A 17,596-nucleotide genomic window follows, 5' to 3' on the forward strand; every position below is an offset into this window, starting at 1 on the left:
CCAGCCGCTCCGGCCCCGCCTCTCCCAGACGCCCTGACTGGGCCCGCCCTGCCTCGCCCCGCCCCGGTCCCGCCCATCCGCCAGAGCCTCCCAAAGTCTCTCCGCGCGAGCCACCCGCTCAGTTGTTGCGGCGGCTGCGCCTTCTTTGCCTACGCCTTCTTTGCCTACGCCTCGCTACTGCCGCCATGCCCGGAGGGCTTCTTCTCGGGGACGAGGCTCCCAACTTCGAAGCCAACACCACCATCGGCCGCATCCATTTCCACGACTTTCTGGGAGACTCGTAAGTGGCCCCGCCCTGGCCTCCGTGCGCGGGGACTCGGCGGTGCCTTCCCCAGCTCTCCCTCCCGTCCTGCGCGGCCACGGCCTTGGCCCTGGCGTGGCTGGGCTGGCTTGGGAAAGGGAGGCGACACTGGCTTCCGCAGGCCTGGGAACGTGCAGAGAAGGGCTTGCTGTCCTTTACACTGGGTTTGGTCACCTGTCCGAGGAGTGCGGCGGGCTGAGGCCCGGTGGGCAAGGGCAGGGGGTTATGGGCGGCCACTGCCCGGGACTCCTGCCCGGGGTCGCACCTTCCTCCCGCCTCGCTCAACTCTGGAATTTGCTCCCTGGAGAAGCCGGTTGCCTAAGGCTAAAGTTGTAGGAGGGCATGTTAGGGAGGCCCCCAACGTGTTATCTGAGGTTTCTGCCTGTTGCAGTGGTATTTACAGACTTCTGGACACAAAATGTAACATTTAAAACCACCAGCTGCCAAGTAAGTGGCTGACATTTTGTCCAGAGCCGCCTCCAATGGCCAAGATAGGATTTGATGTAACACCTTTCAGGGGAACCAATAACATTGTGTGTGTAGTGTGTCCTTCATTCCAGAACTTGCAGCAATTTGAGGGAAGGGGTGTTCAGCTGCAGTGACTTATCTTGCCAGGGTAGGCCGGTTCTGGCGCCAGGAGACGCGTACCTCCCCACGTCCAGGCCCTTTTGTTTGCCAGCAATCCCCTCCCCCTCCTGCCTTGCATCCAGCACACGGGCTTGCCATTGAGAGCAGATTGGTGACCTGTAACAGTCTTACCATAATGAGAAGTAAGTCGGTGTTACCCTTGCTGATAGCTCCTGAATCAGCAAACTGCAAGTTGCTAAGTTTCAGTAAGAAGTCTTAATTACATTACGGTTCTGCAGCGCCAGGTCCCACCACACTGGTGCTCCCAGGCTGAACAATTCCTCCTGGCTTTGTGTCCTTTTTATATATCCAGGATCCTGGCATATATTCGTAGAGAGACTGAGAGAGAAGCTTATGAAATTAATCATTGACTGGACAGGGCTGTACAGAAAATCTGGGAGAGATTCTTACACATCAAGCCTAATCAACCCTTTACAATCTCTTAAGTCCGTTTCCCAGCTACTGAGTGAGAGAAAATCAAGCTTTGCAAAAGGTAGCAGGGGGGTGATAAATGGAACTCAGGCCTCGCAAGCAGAAGACTTTAGGAATACAAATGATGTCTAGTCTCATACTCAGAATCTAGATATTAACATTTCTCCAAAACTCCATAGGATTTTCACAGTGTGTTCCTACCCATTTCTGTCTACAACCCTCACCTCCAGGCAACAAAATCTTGCCAGAGCTCTTAATTTTTGTATGGATTAGGGATCAGTATTGACATGAAGCATATTTACCATAGCAACATTTATAAATGCTGTCACTGTTAAAGCTAACCATATCTTTTGGGTCTTTGTATTTTGTTTGTTGACCTCTGGATCTAGCTAGCTTTGATTTAACCTTCTCGGGGAGCCACCAGTAGGAAGATGAGAAAAATATCTATTGTATATACAAGGTTTGCTTAGGTATTCCCTGCCCTGTCTGGAAAGAACTTTCAACCCTTTGTGTCACTGTAACTTGTGGATTTTTGGCTAGTTTTTCCAAACTCCATTCCATATATTTCAGGGGTACACTAATTTCTAATCCAGGTTATCTTCAAAGGAAAACAGTTAAAATACTGTAATTTCAAACGTTAGAGTTAATCTATCCCACCTGTGATGTTTGGAAACAACTAAAAGGATTTGGGTTCTGCATTTGGTGAGTTTACTGAGCCTTACTACAATTTCTGTGTGTGGTAGCAGCTTCTTCATAGCACAGCTTCAGTGAGCAGAACTCCTTTACCAGGATTTTTCTGGGCTCAGTAAATGGAGACCATTCTCTTAAAAGGAGGAAACCTTTTGTCTTTTGAAAATGAGGAAGGAAGGAAATGGATAATGTAATTGAATTACACTTAAGAGCAGCAGTCTGGAAACAGTGGGGAAGGTAGGCCTAGGTAAGACGTTCTTGGAATTTACCCTGTTTCTAGCTCTAGCCCTATGGTAGACTGAAGTTTGTCTTCTGAGGGAGGGGAGGATGTGAAACAGCTTAAAACCAGTTCCCCAGCATGATTCAGCAAAACAGCTTGTATTGGTCCACCCTGAAAAGTCTTTCTCATTCATTGCCCCTTTGTCAACACAGAAAGAAATGGCCAGTTCCACCCCTACCCTCTCCCATTCTGGGAATTTTGAGGCTCTTGTGACCCTTAAATAGGTCACTCCCATAGAATCTGAGCTCAAAATTGTACTCATAGCTAGATTACTTATTTCAAAATATATAAGTCCCTCGTGTTCCCCTTTATTAAAAACAAGCATACCACATACCTCTCTGTTTCCTCCCAGTCTTGCCCTAAGACCTCTCATCCTTTTTGTAAGGTCTTTTCCTTTACTAAAGCCTTGGGAGTTGAATGTTATATGTGTGTGACAAGATTTGGATGGGAAGGTAGTGCCTCTGTCAGCTTTGTTTGTTATGCTTAGTGAAACATGCCAAAATTTTAGTAGATCAGACTACACTTGGCGATCTGGCCTAAAATCTTGACACTTGATGGCTTAAGCCAATGGAAGTATAGAGAACTGAATGTTAAACTTTCTTTTACGGTTGAAATAGTTTCTGTGGACACGGAGAAGAAAATGGTACTCTAGAGTTTCTTGGAATGTTTCTTGGTAACTCAGCTTGAAGCACGCCCCAAATCTATACATGTTTAACCTGAGACACTGATAATTTAGATATTTGTGTTTACCTAAGAATTATAGTAGCTGTAGCAATCTCCATAGTAGGCTTTCAGTTTTTCTACCTGCTTGGTCTAAAACAAGAAGAAAAAGACACTGCAGATGAAGAGATGGATAAAACTGGAAAAGTGTTGTTGCTTTGTCCCCTTGGGTGTCCTTTTTGGCAGGTTACTTTACAAAGATTTTTATATCCCCTCGATTCAAAAAGCCAAGTGCCAGCCTTAATGTTACTTATAAATAGAGCATAGAAACTTGTTTGTTCCAGTTACATAATCTGTTTATTCTTAAAAATCAGGCATCTGCTTGGATTCAGGGCATATTGAGGACTGAACATTAAGATCTGTGCTAGAAAAAAAAATAGGTTAGAAAAGAAAAAGAAGAAATAAAAAGCTATTTTAAGCTACTTGGCTTGAGTAACAGATTTTATTAGCTGAAAAGGAGTCAGGGAGGCTCCATAGTTATTAAAAGAACCAACACCCTAAAATTAATCTTTTTTTTTTTTTTTGGTACCGGGGATCAAACTTGGGTCCTTCGGCTTGCGAAATCCCCGGCCCTAAAATTAATCTTTTTAAATACTTATCATCTTGAATTTTGTGTCATTGATTGAACTGACCTGTCAATGTAGGCTTTCTGGAGGGAAGATTAAAATGGACTTCTCAACTGAAAAGTTTAAAAGGTTACAAGCATTTATTTAAAAACAAAAGCCAAGCTATCCTGGCTTTCTTCCCAAAAGCCCACCCTGCTTTTCCAAGGTGTCCTTTTATCTTGCTTTTTCCTCTTTTCCTCAACCCAAGCTCACTCTGCAGAGCCAGTTTCTTACTCACTCTTCACTTCTACTTTTTCAAATAAACTTTGCCACTGCTTTTTACACATTTCATTCACTTCTTTGTTCAAGACAAGAAGAACCTGGAATCTAACACCAGAAGGAGAGGCGAGCAAACCAGAATCCAGTAACCGTTTAATTGGCGAGCCACCTTTAGAAGGAGCTATCCGATAACATTTCATAGCCAGTAGATTCTGATAACAACCAGACGTGGTGGCACACATCTGTAATCTCCGCACTCTGGAAGGCTGAGGCAGAAGGATCCCAAGTTTGAGCCCAGCCTGGGCAACTTAGTGACTTAGTGAGACCTTGTCTCAAAATAACAAATAAAAAAAGGGCTGGGTATGTAGCTCAGTGCAAAGGCCCAGGATACCACAAAAACAAAACGACCGTAAATACATACATACATACATACATAAAAATATATATTGTTTTGTTCTGTTCCATTTTTAAAAAATAAAAGCTGATTTTAAATGCAAATGTTGCTTTTCCTTCTGTATAATGTTGGCAATTGTTCATTCAGTTGTGACCTTCTTTTCTGTTTTTCAGATGGGGCATCCTCTTCTCCCACCCACGGGACTTTACCCCTGTGTGCACCACAGAGCTTGGCAGAGCAGCAAAGCTGGCACCAGAGTTTGCCAAGAGGAATGTTAAGTTGATTGCCCTTTCAATAGACAGTGTTGAGGACCATCTTGCCTGGAGCAAGGTATATACTTCTGTAATATGTGAAATATATTTTTGTCTTCCTTTCCTGTTTCCTTCCACACAACTCCTAAAATCCTTGAAATCTTCCAAGTAAGCAGTGTCTTTTTGTATGCTAATGAGTTGACTGACAGCTGACATGCCTTGGGTAGCCTCAGAGGCATTCAGGCAGGTCTTGGAAGGAACAAGGCAAGATTAAAGGGTTGGGACTTAGAGGGGCTTAAGGTTGAGCTGATCACTAAAGGCCAGTGATTTAACTATTCATGCCTACGCAGTGAAGCTTGCATAAGAACCCAAAAACATTGGATTCCTGGAGCTTCTGGGTAGCTAAACACATGGACATTCCTGGAGGGTGGTATGCCTGGAGAGGTAAGAAGCTCCAAACCTCACCCTATGCATCTTTTCATCTATGCCTTTGTAAACATAAGTCTTTCCTTGAGTTCTGTGAGATACTCTGGTAAATAAGCAACACCAAGGAGTAGGTCATGGGCATTCCAGTTTATAGCCCATCAGTCAGAAGCACAAGTACAGCAACCTGGAGCTTGCAGTTGGCATTGGAAGTGGAGAGGCAGTCTTGTGGGCCGCAACCTGTGGTATCTGACACTACTATCCAGCTAGAGAGGGTCCAAACTGAGCTGAATTAAGAGGGCACCCAGCAGGTGTCCAGTGAAGAATTGGTTGGTTGTTGGGTGGAAAATCTCAGCCACTTCTTGGTGACCAGAGGTCACAGAAGTCATGTGTTATTTGGGTTTTTTTCCTCTGTGTCATCAGAAATATTGATTGGTATAGGCTTTGAGCCTAAGGTATATAAGAATTATAGAGAGTAGCTTATTGTTGTTTTCTTAGATAAAAGTACAAGGAAACCTCAGGTTCACAATTAACTAGTTATTTGAAAATCTGGCTTGGACTTCATAGTAACCTGAGTGATCAGTTCTCAACCACCATTTTTCTTGACCTGCCTGCAGCGTTCAGCCCAGCTGATCACTATATCCTGAAATATGTTCCATGGCTGGCTTCCTGGATGCCACATCTTTGCAGTTGATGCTCATGCTTAGCCTGGTTTTTGATCATCATCTCTCAACTCCTAGTTTATGCTGAAATTGCCTTGAACTAGCTCTTGGACCGCTTTTCCATCTCTCTTCTTTTTCTTGGTAAGCTTATTCCCTCATATCTTTGAGTAATACCTGTATGCTCAGATTTCCATCTCTGGCCAGATACTACTGGCCCCCAGGTTGGTAAAACCACTGCTTATGCAGGATCTGCTCTGGGCTATGCAGTCTTCTCAAACTTAGTTTGTTGAAATTTGGGCCCTACTCTTCCTCCCAGCATCTTGCTCATCTCAGCTAATGGCAACTACATTTTTTGTAGTTGATCAGGGTGAAAGTCCAGAAAGCCATTTTAACTCCTTTTTTTTCACATCACTTCTGATTCGTCCACAAACTTCTTGACTCTGCCTGCAAAGTATATCCAGGCTCATGTCTGGAAATCCTGCTCCCCAGGTATGTCTTTGTGGCTTGGCCTTAGCCTCTAGTTATGTAGGAAACTTCAGGTTCATTAACGTCACTTTTATCTGATCTCTGTTGAGAAGAGCAAGAAGGTTTTGTGTCTACTATGCCATTAACCCCCTCTTTTACTTTCAGGGTCCCACGTGAATGTAAAATAGACCTTTTCTGAAATCCAATTTTAAATCCTCTTTTCATTACTTCCTCAAACTACCACACAAAGTTCGTCACTCCTGTATAATAGTTTATGCATGATCTTGCCTACATGTTCCATTAGTGTTGTTCTCCACAGAATGCCTTCCATTTCCCAGTGAAGTCTTACCCGTCCTTCAAGAGCTCAGGAGAACTTTACCCCTTTCTTGAAGCCTTTCCCAGTTCAGCAGTCCTATGTTAGCATATGTGCATTTTTAGCGCCACTTAAACATTACAGTCTTGTATCTGCTATACTACTTCATATAGGGATTAGAAGTTCCTTTGACGTTAGAGCCATGTCTACGTATCTGTATTCCACATATGCTTAATATAAGAATTATGTCAATACTTGATCAAATAATGAAACTAGTTTTTTTTCCTCGGAAAAATCCTCCAGGGCCTGGGACTTAGCTCAGTGGTTCCGCCGCCTGCCTCGCAAGTGCAAGGACCTGAGTTCAATCCCCGGTACCAAAGAAAACCCCTCCAGGTTTAAGAAAAGTTGAAATAAATGAATAAATAAAGTTTTATTAGGGAAGGAGGGAAGTACATCATTTTCTTTTAGTTCAGACTTAAAATGCTTTTCACCCATTTACTTTTTACTTGTCCTTAACATATACATTCACCTCTCCATTCTTATATTTGCTTTAAGTTTTGTGACCTCCCACACACACAAACCCCCCTCGTTTCTCAGTGTCTGTCTTCTAGCCTAGGGTCTAAGTCAGGGTGTTTTTGAGGCAAGGGCCAAATCCACAGAATTTTCTTTACATGCAGCATTATTTCTAGATGTCTGGACCTAATAAACCCATTGTTTCTGATGTTTTTAATAGGATTTGAGTATCCAGAGTTGCCTTGTATTGGAGTCATATTAAATCTTTATTAGTCACCTTTTAAAGAGTTTACTGATGATTTCTCAAAGCAGTAAATGCATGTTGAATTTAAGAAAATTGTGTGTGGAAGGGTTTTGGTCTGGGCATACTGTACTCTGCTATTATTCCTGCCATTAAATTATTGAGAGAAATGTTCATTCTTGTTTGTTTGTTTGTTTGTTTTTTGAGACAGCATCTCGCTATGTAGTTCGGGCTGGTCTTAAACTCACTGTGTAGCCCAGGCTGGCCTCAAACTCATGGGAATCCTGCCTCAGCCTCCCAAGTACTGGGATTACAGGCATGTGTCACCATGCCCGACTTCATTCATTTTTTAATTAAAATTGCTCAGAGAAATTATCATAATTATGACTTTCTTCCCTGTCTTGCAAGGTGATGGCTATTGACTCATGAAATTCAGAAATGTGTCAGGTTTAGAATTCTTTCTCCTTTTTCCTGCCTTTCAGGATATCAATGCTTACAACGGTGATGAGCCCACAGAAAAGTTACCTTTTCCCATCATTGATGATAAGAATCGGGACCTTGCCATCCTGTTGGGCATGCTGGACCCAGCAGAGAAGGATGAAAAGGGCATGCCTGTGACAGCTCGTGTGGTGAGTCCTAGCAGTCCACTTGGTAGTCAGCAGGGCTGATCAGGCTTTATGTAATTACTTGACCTGACTAGAGGAAATCGAGGAATATCTACAATTATTAAACAACTGTACTGATGATATTATTATTATCAGTAATGCTGATGCAAAGTGGCAAAAATATTCAGCTAAATTTTCAAACTAGTTAATCCATTACTCTCAGAAACCTACAGAAACCTAAGTAATTTATCCTAAGATGCAATATAGAATTAATAAACCTTTTCTGTAGCTCTCCTGAGAGATCTGTCTTTAAAGTGGTGCGCCATATCCTTCTTCATAGATCAGCTCACTTTTTTCATTGTTTGTTCTGTCCTCTACCCAGTAAAAAACAAATTCACTCCCTCATCTGCATGAATGTACAGTTATTTGAGACCCAGCATCAACTCCAGTTACTATTATTTTTATGAGGATCATCCCTAGTTGGAATAGTACTGTACCTTTGTGGGGCCTTTCCCAGGTTAAACTTATGTATCCATTTTTCTTACTGAGAGAGCCAGGGCCAAATATAATTTCCTTCTAAGTATTGAAGTAATGGGAAAGAAAATTATACTTTGTAGGTGATTTGTTTTGTTTCTGTTTTTATTTTTATAACCTTGCATGTTTTTAATGACTACGGAACTTTCTGAGTAGCTTTAATTTCAAAAGCACTGGAAGGAACTCTTCCTAATTATGCCTCTTGATGTGCTTTGCAGGTATTTGTTTTTGGTCCTGACAAGAAACTGAAGCTGTCCATCCTCTATCCAGCTACCACTGGCAGAAACTTCGATGAGATTCTCAGAGTAGTTATCTCTCTCCAGCTGACAGCAGAAAAGAGGGTTGCCACCCCTGTTGATTGGAAGGTAAAGATATTAAAAGGGCAGATACTCAACTTGTCTGGAAGGCCTAAAGTACCAGTGTCTAAATGGTTACCTCCAGGGTCAGTGTTACCTAGAACTAAGTTTGTAGCAGTCAAGTAGGGAGGATTTTTCCTCACGGCTGAGTTTAAGATTTGCTGAGGTCTTTCACAACTTAAAAAACACAACTTCTCCCTACTGCTTCCTGACTTGTAGAGAATTTGGACAAATTGGTCAGAATGATTCTTTTTCCCTATGTAAGTTGAACAGTCCTAATCCTAAACTCCAAAGTGCTCTGAAGTCTTGAAATTTCTTGAGGGTATCATGGAATTTCAGAATTCACATTTGGGGGTGGGGAAACTCAATTAGTGAAGTCTATACAAATATTCCAGAATCTGAAATATTCCTCTTCCTAAGCATTTCAAATTAAGGGATACTCAGACTATAAAAGATTTTTTAAAACACATTTTTTTTTCTGGCACTGGGGATTGAACTGAGGACGTTGTGCTTGCCAGGCAAGCATCGTGCCACTGAGCTACATCCCCAGCCCTAAAACACTCTTTATCTAACCATTCCCTGATGCCAAAATATTTATAGCAAAACCTTGATTGCCTATTTTTTTAAGTCATGGATATAAAATTATTGGTGTGTTAATGTTATGAAGCATTGTATTTCTCCTAAGCTTCAGTCTTTTAAATGTGCAGAAGTCTCTAAAATTTGTTCATAAACTTGCAATCCCTTAAAATCTTTTTAAATGTGTAGGACATAGATAATATCCTAAAGAGTATCCTCATGTTGCCACATTTTTAAAAATATGCTTTCCTGAATACCAGGAGTTAAATAGTTGGTTAGTTGGTTTTTCTGACAGGCAAATTATTTAAATTCTGTATCCAGTAAGGGAACACAAACTTATTGACCCCAAGCAGTGCACACTGAGGATCTAGCAGTGAATGAAGTTCTTGCCTTCATACTTACATCCCAGTGGGTAGGCACAAACTATACAAGTCTGTGGGCTATTGAATGATGATGAAGGTGCTACAGAAAATAGTCAAGTGGGGTGGGAGAGTTGGTTTTATATTTGACTGTCAAGGAATTTCAAGGAATGCCTTTGGGAAGGAACCTTTGGAAAGGATAGGAAGTGGGTGACCAAGCCATGCCCAGTAGTGAAGGATGAGCACCAGAGGCAGCTTTACCTGCAGTGAGGACTAGAAGGAAGCCAGTGTACCTGTGAAAGGAGGTGAGTTGAAGAAGTAGAGATGAGAGGAGGCCAGATTCAATCCACGGGGCCTGTAGTCCATGGACAGACTTCAAGTTAATCTTTGAAGTGTGATAGCAAGCCATTGCTGGGTTTAAAACAGGACTGTCTCTGGTTAAGATGGGGAATCTTAAGATAGTAATCTGCTATCTTAAGATAGTAATCTGCAGAAAAGTGTCAAAGACAAACTTGTGAAAACAAAACCCCTCAGAGACAAGAGAATAAAAAGATACTCAGTTATTCTCATTAGCACCTGTACTACTTTTCCAAAGTTAATTCTTGGAATACCTTTTAGCATTACTGTGAGTTTGAATTTCAATTTTCAATGTCTTTCAATAGGATGGAGATAGTGTGATGGTCCTTCCAACCATCCCTGAAGAGGAAGCCAAAACACTTTTCCCTAAAGGAGTCTTCACCAAAGAACTCCCATCTGGCAAGAAATACCTCCGCTACACTCCCCAGCCTTAGATGTGAGAAGCTGAGGCTGTAGCTACTTGCTCAGCATAGTGAGCCAGAAGATGCCAGCTGCCAATCATGGTCTCCTGCAACAGTTCCATAAGAACATCCTAGTGTGATTCAGCCAAGGTCTTTAGATTGCTATACTACTGGCTTATTAAATGGAAGTGGCACTAAAATTTTCTTGGGATTCTTTACTCTGTGCCTTCACCAGCACTCTGTCCTGTTCATATATCTCAGCATTCTGCGGCTGGCTAGCTCTCCTCGACATTTACTCTATATTTGAGACAAATCTTATTGGATCTCTGCAGGGTTTATGATCAACAAGGTAGTATTTGTTGATGGTTGAGGAAGCTTACCTTGCTCCATCCTCCATCACAGAATGACTATCATTTTTGTAGCTGTCTTAATCAAATCTTCTGTTCCCATTTTGGAGAGCAACAAAACTTGAAATTCACCTTCCTCTGTAAATAAGTGTGTAGTCCAGGGACTCAGAGTAACTCAGATATTCTTTAACATTCAGTCTTTTGATGAAAGCTGGAGAAGAGAACTTTTCAATTCTGTATCTTTCTAGTAGATAACTAAAATTCAGGTGGGGGATAATATTTTACCAAAAAAAATTTTTGTGATAAATTTCTGTGAAAGGAGGAAGGCTGCAGAAAAGGCTTCCTTTCTGGGCAGGGAGATGCACCTGAAGGCATGAGCATAGGTGCCATGTGCCTTTCACCAAGTATTGCCATATATTAGCCTGCTCTCTGAAGGTTTGTGCATGGAGAGGAGCACGCCTTGTGAAAAGAGGAGAGGATAACTGAGAATGTGTTATAGTACTCTTCTTGCAGTGGGTTGCTATTTTCTGGATTTTGCTTTCTGGGGATCAATAAATAAAATCCTTTGTTGAAACTGGATCAGAGAACTCTCTTGTCTCATTTTAAAATACTAATTTAAACTCATGCTGTGAAGGGCAGTGGCTTCCTTCTGGCTAGGATTGGCATGAGCAGTTTCTCCAAAGACAGATATATAAAATGTCTTATAATAAAACGGAGAAAAAGCTAAATAACATGATTTCCACACATATCTTAGCCCACTTCTCACTTTCTTCCTTTATGTTATTTGCTTGGCTCACATAATCCCATGACTAATTTCTGGTATAAAAATCACAATCAAACCTAATGCCTTAATGAGGTAGCTGGACTTAAAGATACAAGCTTTGAGGATAACGATACATCTACTTCTCACTGCCCTGAACTCACAGTCTCTCAGACTTGTATTACATCATGTTAATAAGTCTTGGGTTTCCAAAGAGGTCTCTCACTCATGAGTCTCAGTCTATAGGCACATACAACAAAGAACCATAGACCAAGTGGCTTAAACAATAAAGGTTTATTAGTTCTGCAGGCTGAGACGTCCAAAATCAAGGCAAATCCCTTGTCTGGTGAAAGCCTGCTCCCTGGCTTGTAGAGAGGACCATATTTTTATTGAATAGAATAATGTAGAACATGAACCTTAGCTATGTGCGTAACAGCTCATTAAGCCTTTAGACTCCTTGATTTCTGTACATGTAAAATTTGGGTGATGCTAAGAAGACTGAAAAGGAAGGTGAAAATCCCAGGGGATTTGCTGGCCTGAAGATTGAGAAGAGCTGGTCACCTACTATTGCCCAACTTGGTATGTTTTGCTTCTCAAGAACGGTTAACATTACTGTCCCCTGGTATCTTCTGACCATTCCCTAACTCTGTCTCCTGTCATTTCCTTAGCATTAGGTTCCTCACTGCTCCCTTCCCCTTGACATTTGCCCTCTAGTCCTTGTCTCATGGAGAGTCACCTTTCTTTTGTTGATCATTCAAAGCTTCAATCTCCAGTGTTAATTACTTAAAATTGAGTCTTACACTCATTCACTGATGGAGCATTTCCCATTAGCAAATTCAAAATCAAATTCATCAACTTTTTCCCCAACATTGTAAACTTACTGCCCCACACCACTCACTGTCTATGCTATATACATGATGCTGTCACTAAAAATGTTGAAAGAGTTCAAAGAAAAGAGGTCATGTACCCTCAAGTTCAATTCTAGTGCTTTCATTGAACTGCCTTGAAACCATGAGACTATAAGTACCCCTTTCCAAATATAAAGTATTCCATAATGAATTTTTTTCAAGGTAGAAGTGATCCTAAGTACATTCTTAAATACATGATTGGGCAGAGGAAGTTCCCTTGAGAACTGCTGCCCTCACTTTCCATAAAATGAATGTTAGGCATCCATTGATTTACTCTGTGAATTAATGTAAAACCATCATGGCTCTAAGGGGAAAGAAGGATTTGAGAGGCATTTCACGTGACTTCTCAACAATATGGAAATGCCTTAGCTAAAACAGTCTTTAAGATACACAAAGTAATTTGTGGCTCCTAGTCTGGTTAAAACTGGTCTTACCTCTTTAGCCAAGGCTAAAGATGTTAAGAGAAAAGTTTAGCAAATGGACAGGAGAAAGAATGGTCTTGTCTAAAGGACTAAGTCATGATGCCAATTCCTGCATGCAGTGCAGTGGTATAGTGATTAATATTTACTCCAATGTCCATTGACCCTACCTCTTTGAAGCCATGCAAATTGAAGAAATACAACTTTGTGGGTTATAGGGCATATTAGCTGGTGAAAAGGTCCTTGCCACCCTCTTGTCACTGACTGGTTCAGAATGAGCATGTGTTTCACTTCATGCCCATGAGACAAACAGAAGATTGTTGGAGGTATCTAGGAGAATTCTTTTTCTGAGGAATAATTTAAAACTTTTCCTTTTGTTTTTGTCCCCTCCTGGATTCAAACGAGAAAACAAAGTGCTAATTGCTGTTAGTGGCAATCTTAACAACCTTGGAGTAGGGGAACCAATCCCAGAAAGTTGAAAAGGTAAATAGCAGAGAAGAAAGGAAAAAACTCTGGTCTCTGGTAATTTTTACTGAGTCTACCAACTGCAAACCTGTCCTACCTTATAATAAACTTCCTCAGTGCCTAAGCCTTTTGGAGTTGGATTTTCTGGTACTTGAAGCCCAAGTTCTGAATATACAGTAATACGCCTCCTAAGCAAAACTGTACCGCAGACATCTGTTTTCTCCTACATCTATACCACCTACACTGGTAAGCCTCAAACTTCTGTATGCACTAAGTTAGCCAAGGAGCACATTGATGTGCAAAAGCCCAGGGGCCCATCCCCAGAGCTGGGCACCACAAGTAGCACTAACTCCATTTTTAACTACCCAGAGGACAGCAGTACAGAAAGTTCCTCACCAATATCCACGCCCCTCTTAGGCCTGATGAAGAACACCCACGTTGTATTAAAGTAGCAGGGTAAGATGCCAGTTCTTCTCAAGATGAGTCTTGAGACAGTTGGGACAGTTCTGGCCTAGGTGGTGGGGTCCCTTCCTGACCCAAGAGCCAAAGCTTCATAAGGAGAAACTCCCTGCCTTGCTCCTGAAAAGCCAATGGAATGCTTGCCGTGAGGACAAAACGCCAAGGATGGAGGAGGAGGCTGGAAGGAGCCCAATCTATAATTCTGTCTCAGGCAGCTACATGAGTGCTATCTGGATTTCCAGACATCTTGTTACAGGATATAACCTAATGTAATATGCAGCCACACTTGGTATTTCCTGACACACAAACACTGAAAACCGCCAAAAGACACTGCCCAGAGAAGGGTTTTTTTTTCTTAGTTTATTAATACCCATTTGCAGTACATGTTTACATTCCTTGTGTGGACTTGGTACATGTACATAACACATCTTAATTTCTTTTTCATTCTCTTTCCCTTCTCTCCCTCCTCAACCCAACCCTTGCCCTTTTGTACATGTTTTCAGCACATAATGTTTGCATTACTCGTGTAGAGTTGGTACACATACACAACACCTCCAATTCCTTTTATTCAACCCTTATCCCTTCCCTCCATAACCCTCTTCCCATCTCTTGATCCCCTTCCGCTTTGAGAAAAATTGATCTCCCTACTTTCTATTATCTGTCTTTTATTTTGCTCTTTATTTTTACTCTGGGTTTCTCATATAAGAAACCATGTGATAGTTAAGCTTGTGTATCTGATTTATTTCACTTAACATGATGGCCTCAAGGCTGCCGTTCCACTGCTCCAAGCCCAGAGAAAGGGGCTTCCAGGCCGCTGTTCCACCACTCCCAGCCCAGAGGTTGGGGCTCCTGGACCAGCATTCCACCACTCCCAGCTCAGAGGAGGTGAGCCACGTGGGCGCCAACAGCACCACCACCACCACCTCTGTTGAAATGAGAAGACATGTAAACAAGTCTCAAAACCAAACTTCCAGATCACCTACATCAACCCCAAAGGGAAATGAGATGCAATACTCTAATACTCAACCACATAGACTCCCTAAACTGGCAAAAAAAGAGGATCTGGACAAAAAGGAAATCAGAAATAATTTCTCAGATAACAGCAGAGATTGTGCTCATGGTGGAAGACATGATTAATAAATCTAGAGAGGAGCTGAGGAACATGACGGAATCCCAACATCGGAAACAAATGGAATGCATAAAACAGACACAAAGAGATTTCCAGAAGATTAAAAACTCCATTGAAATATTACACAGAAGAATTAGCCAATGTGAGAACAGAATTTCAGATATAGAAGATAAGATTGCAATTAGTGACCAGGAAAAGAAAAATTGCTTCAAAATTGTAAGGGACATGAGAAATCAATCCAGCAGCTGCTAGATGGTGCAAAGAATAACATAAGACTGATTGGAGTCAATGAAGAAACAGGAGAAAGTACAGAGCAAATAACAAAACTATTCACAGAAGTAATGGCAGAAAACTTCCCAACCATGAGAAAAGAACTTGACATACAGATAAGTGAGGCATATAGGACTCCAAATAGCCTTGATCAAAAAAAAAAAAAAATCTACACATAGGCATATAATTGTTAAAAGTACAGAAACCCAACAGAAGAACAAAGTTCAACAAGCAGTTACAGAAAAGAAACAAATCACATACAAAGGAAAGCCCATCAGAATCACAGAAGACTTCTCAATGCAAACCATCAAGGCCAAACGAGCTTCGAGTGACATATTCCAAGCCCTAAAGGAAAACAGCCTCCAACCCAGATTAATGTACCCTGCAAAATGATCTTTCAAAATTGATGGAGAAATAAGGTACTTCCATGACAAAGAGCACCTTAGGAACTTCATGAATACCAAACCAGCACTCCAAAAAATTTTTGACAATATACTAGGAAAAGACAATGAGGATCAAAACCCCAGGAAGCCCATCAAAATGAATCCATTGGGCATGACAAGAAATTAAATGCAAAGGGGGAGAATCCAACAAAAAGAAAAAGTCATGACAATGATAAGTCAATACATATCTGTTATAACCATCAATGTTAATGGTCTCAATTCACCAATCAAAAGAAATAGTCTAGCAGAATGGGTCAAGAAGCAAAATCCAACAACATGCTGCATATAAGAAACACACGTAATTCAAAAAGAAACTCATAGATTGAAAGTTAAAGGGTAGAAAACAATACTCCATGAGACGGGAACCCGAGAAAAAGCAGGAGTAGCTCTCGTCTTGGCAGATCAAGTAGATTTCAAATCAACACTGATTAAGAGAGACAAAGGAGGACACTACATCTTTGTACAGGGAACAATCCAAGAGGAAGATATGACAATCATAAATATCTATGCACCAAACACTACTGTGCCCAACTATATAAAACAAATACTAACAGACATGAAAAGTCATATATGCACTAATAAATACAATAGTAGTGGGGGACCTCAATACCCCACTGTAACAAATAGATAGATCAACTAGACAAAAAATAGGCAACAAAATACTAGAACTCAATCAAACTCTTGAACAAATGAATTTAACAGATGTTTACAGAGTGTTCTACCCCACAATATCAGAATACACATTCATTTCAGCTGCACATGGGTCACTCTCCAAAATAGAACACATACTCACTCATAGAACATGTTTAACTAAGTGCAAAGGAATTGAAGTTATCCCCTGTATATTATCAGACCACAGTGCAATGAAATTGGAGATCCATAGCAAAAGAAACCACAAAAATTTCATAAACACATGGAAATTGAACAACATACTTCTGAATAACCAATGGTTTACAGAGGAAATTAAAGAAGAAATCAGACAGTTTCTTCAATTAAATGACAATGACAATACAACATATCAAAAGCTATAGGACACAATGAAAGCAGTCTTACGAGGGAAATTCATAGCAGGGAAAACACATACTAGGAAAACAGAGTGAGTCCAATTAAACAACCTGATGCTGAACCTCAAGCTTCTAGAAAACGAAGAGCAGGGCAAACCCAAAGCTCCTACAAGGGAGGAAATTATAAAGATCAGAGCAGAAATCAATGCAATGGAGGCTAAGAGAATGATAAAAAAAAAAAATCAATGTAGCCAAGAGTTGGTTCTTCAAAAGAATAAACAAAATTGACAAACCCTTAGCCAACCTCATTAGAAAAAGGAAAGAAAAGGCCCAAATCCATGCAGTTAGGAATGAAAAGGATGAAATAACAATGGAACCAACAGAAATCCAGAGGATTATCAATACCTACTTGGAGAAACTATATGCCAATAAGATGGAAAACACAGAAGGAATGGACAGATTCCTCGATATGTATGAATTACCAAAGTTGAACGAAGATAACCTAAAACTTCTAAATGACCCAGTATCAATCAATGAAATTGAAAACATAATTTAAAAACTTATCGACCAAGAAAAATCCAGGTCCTAATGGCTTTACTGCTGAATTCTACAAGACATTTAGAGAGGAACTACTGCCACCACTGTTTAAACCCTTCAATGAAATTGAAAGGGAAGCAATACTCCCAAATTCATTCCTGGAAGCAAGCATCACCTTGATCCCCAAAGCAGAGAAAGACCCAACTGAAAAAGAGAACTATAGGTCAATCTCACTAGTGAATATAGATGCAAAAAATCCTTCATAAGATACTGGCTAATAGAATGCAGACACTCATACACCTTGAGCAAGTGGGATTCATCCCAGGGATGCAGGGATGGTGCAACATAGGTAAATCAATCAATGTAATGCACTATATCAATAGAGCCAGGGACAAAAACCATATGATCATCCCCATAGATGCAGAAAAAGCATTTGACAAAATCCAACACACATTTATGATAAAAACCCTACAAAAATTAGAATAGATGATTTCTACTTCAATCTGATAAAAGCCATCTATGAAAAACCAA

At 40.9% G+C, this 17,596-nt stretch overlaps 1 protein-coding gene across 1 annotated transcript; it reads left to right on the forward strand.

Moving 5' to 3' along the window:
- Nucleotides 1-67: 67 nt before the first annotated feature.
- On the forward strand, nucleotides 68-11,250 carry Prdx6 (peroxiredoxin 6). The gene is made up of 5 exons (XM_004853421.4): nucleotides 68-280; nucleotides 4,442-4,598; nucleotides 7,619-7,765; nucleotides 8,494-8,640; nucleotides 10,229-11,250. Exons 1-5 carry the CDS (start codon nucleotides 186-188, stop codon nucleotides 10,355-10,357), a joined length of 675 nt encoding a protein of 224 aa, XP_004853478.1. The 5' UTR covers nucleotides 68-185; the 3' UTR covers nucleotides 10,358-11,250.
- Nucleotides 11,251-17,596: the final 6,346 nt, after the last annotated feature.

Source organism: Heterocephalus glaber, unplaced genomic scaffold (genome assembly GCF_053883595.1).
Source record: "Heterocephalus glaber isolate CG9 unplaced genomic scaffold, H.glaber_assembly_v1.0 deba00001600, whole genome shotgun sequence".
NCBI lineage: Eukaryota > Metazoa > Chordata > Mammalia > Rodentia > Bathyergidae > Heterocephalus > Heterocephalus glaber.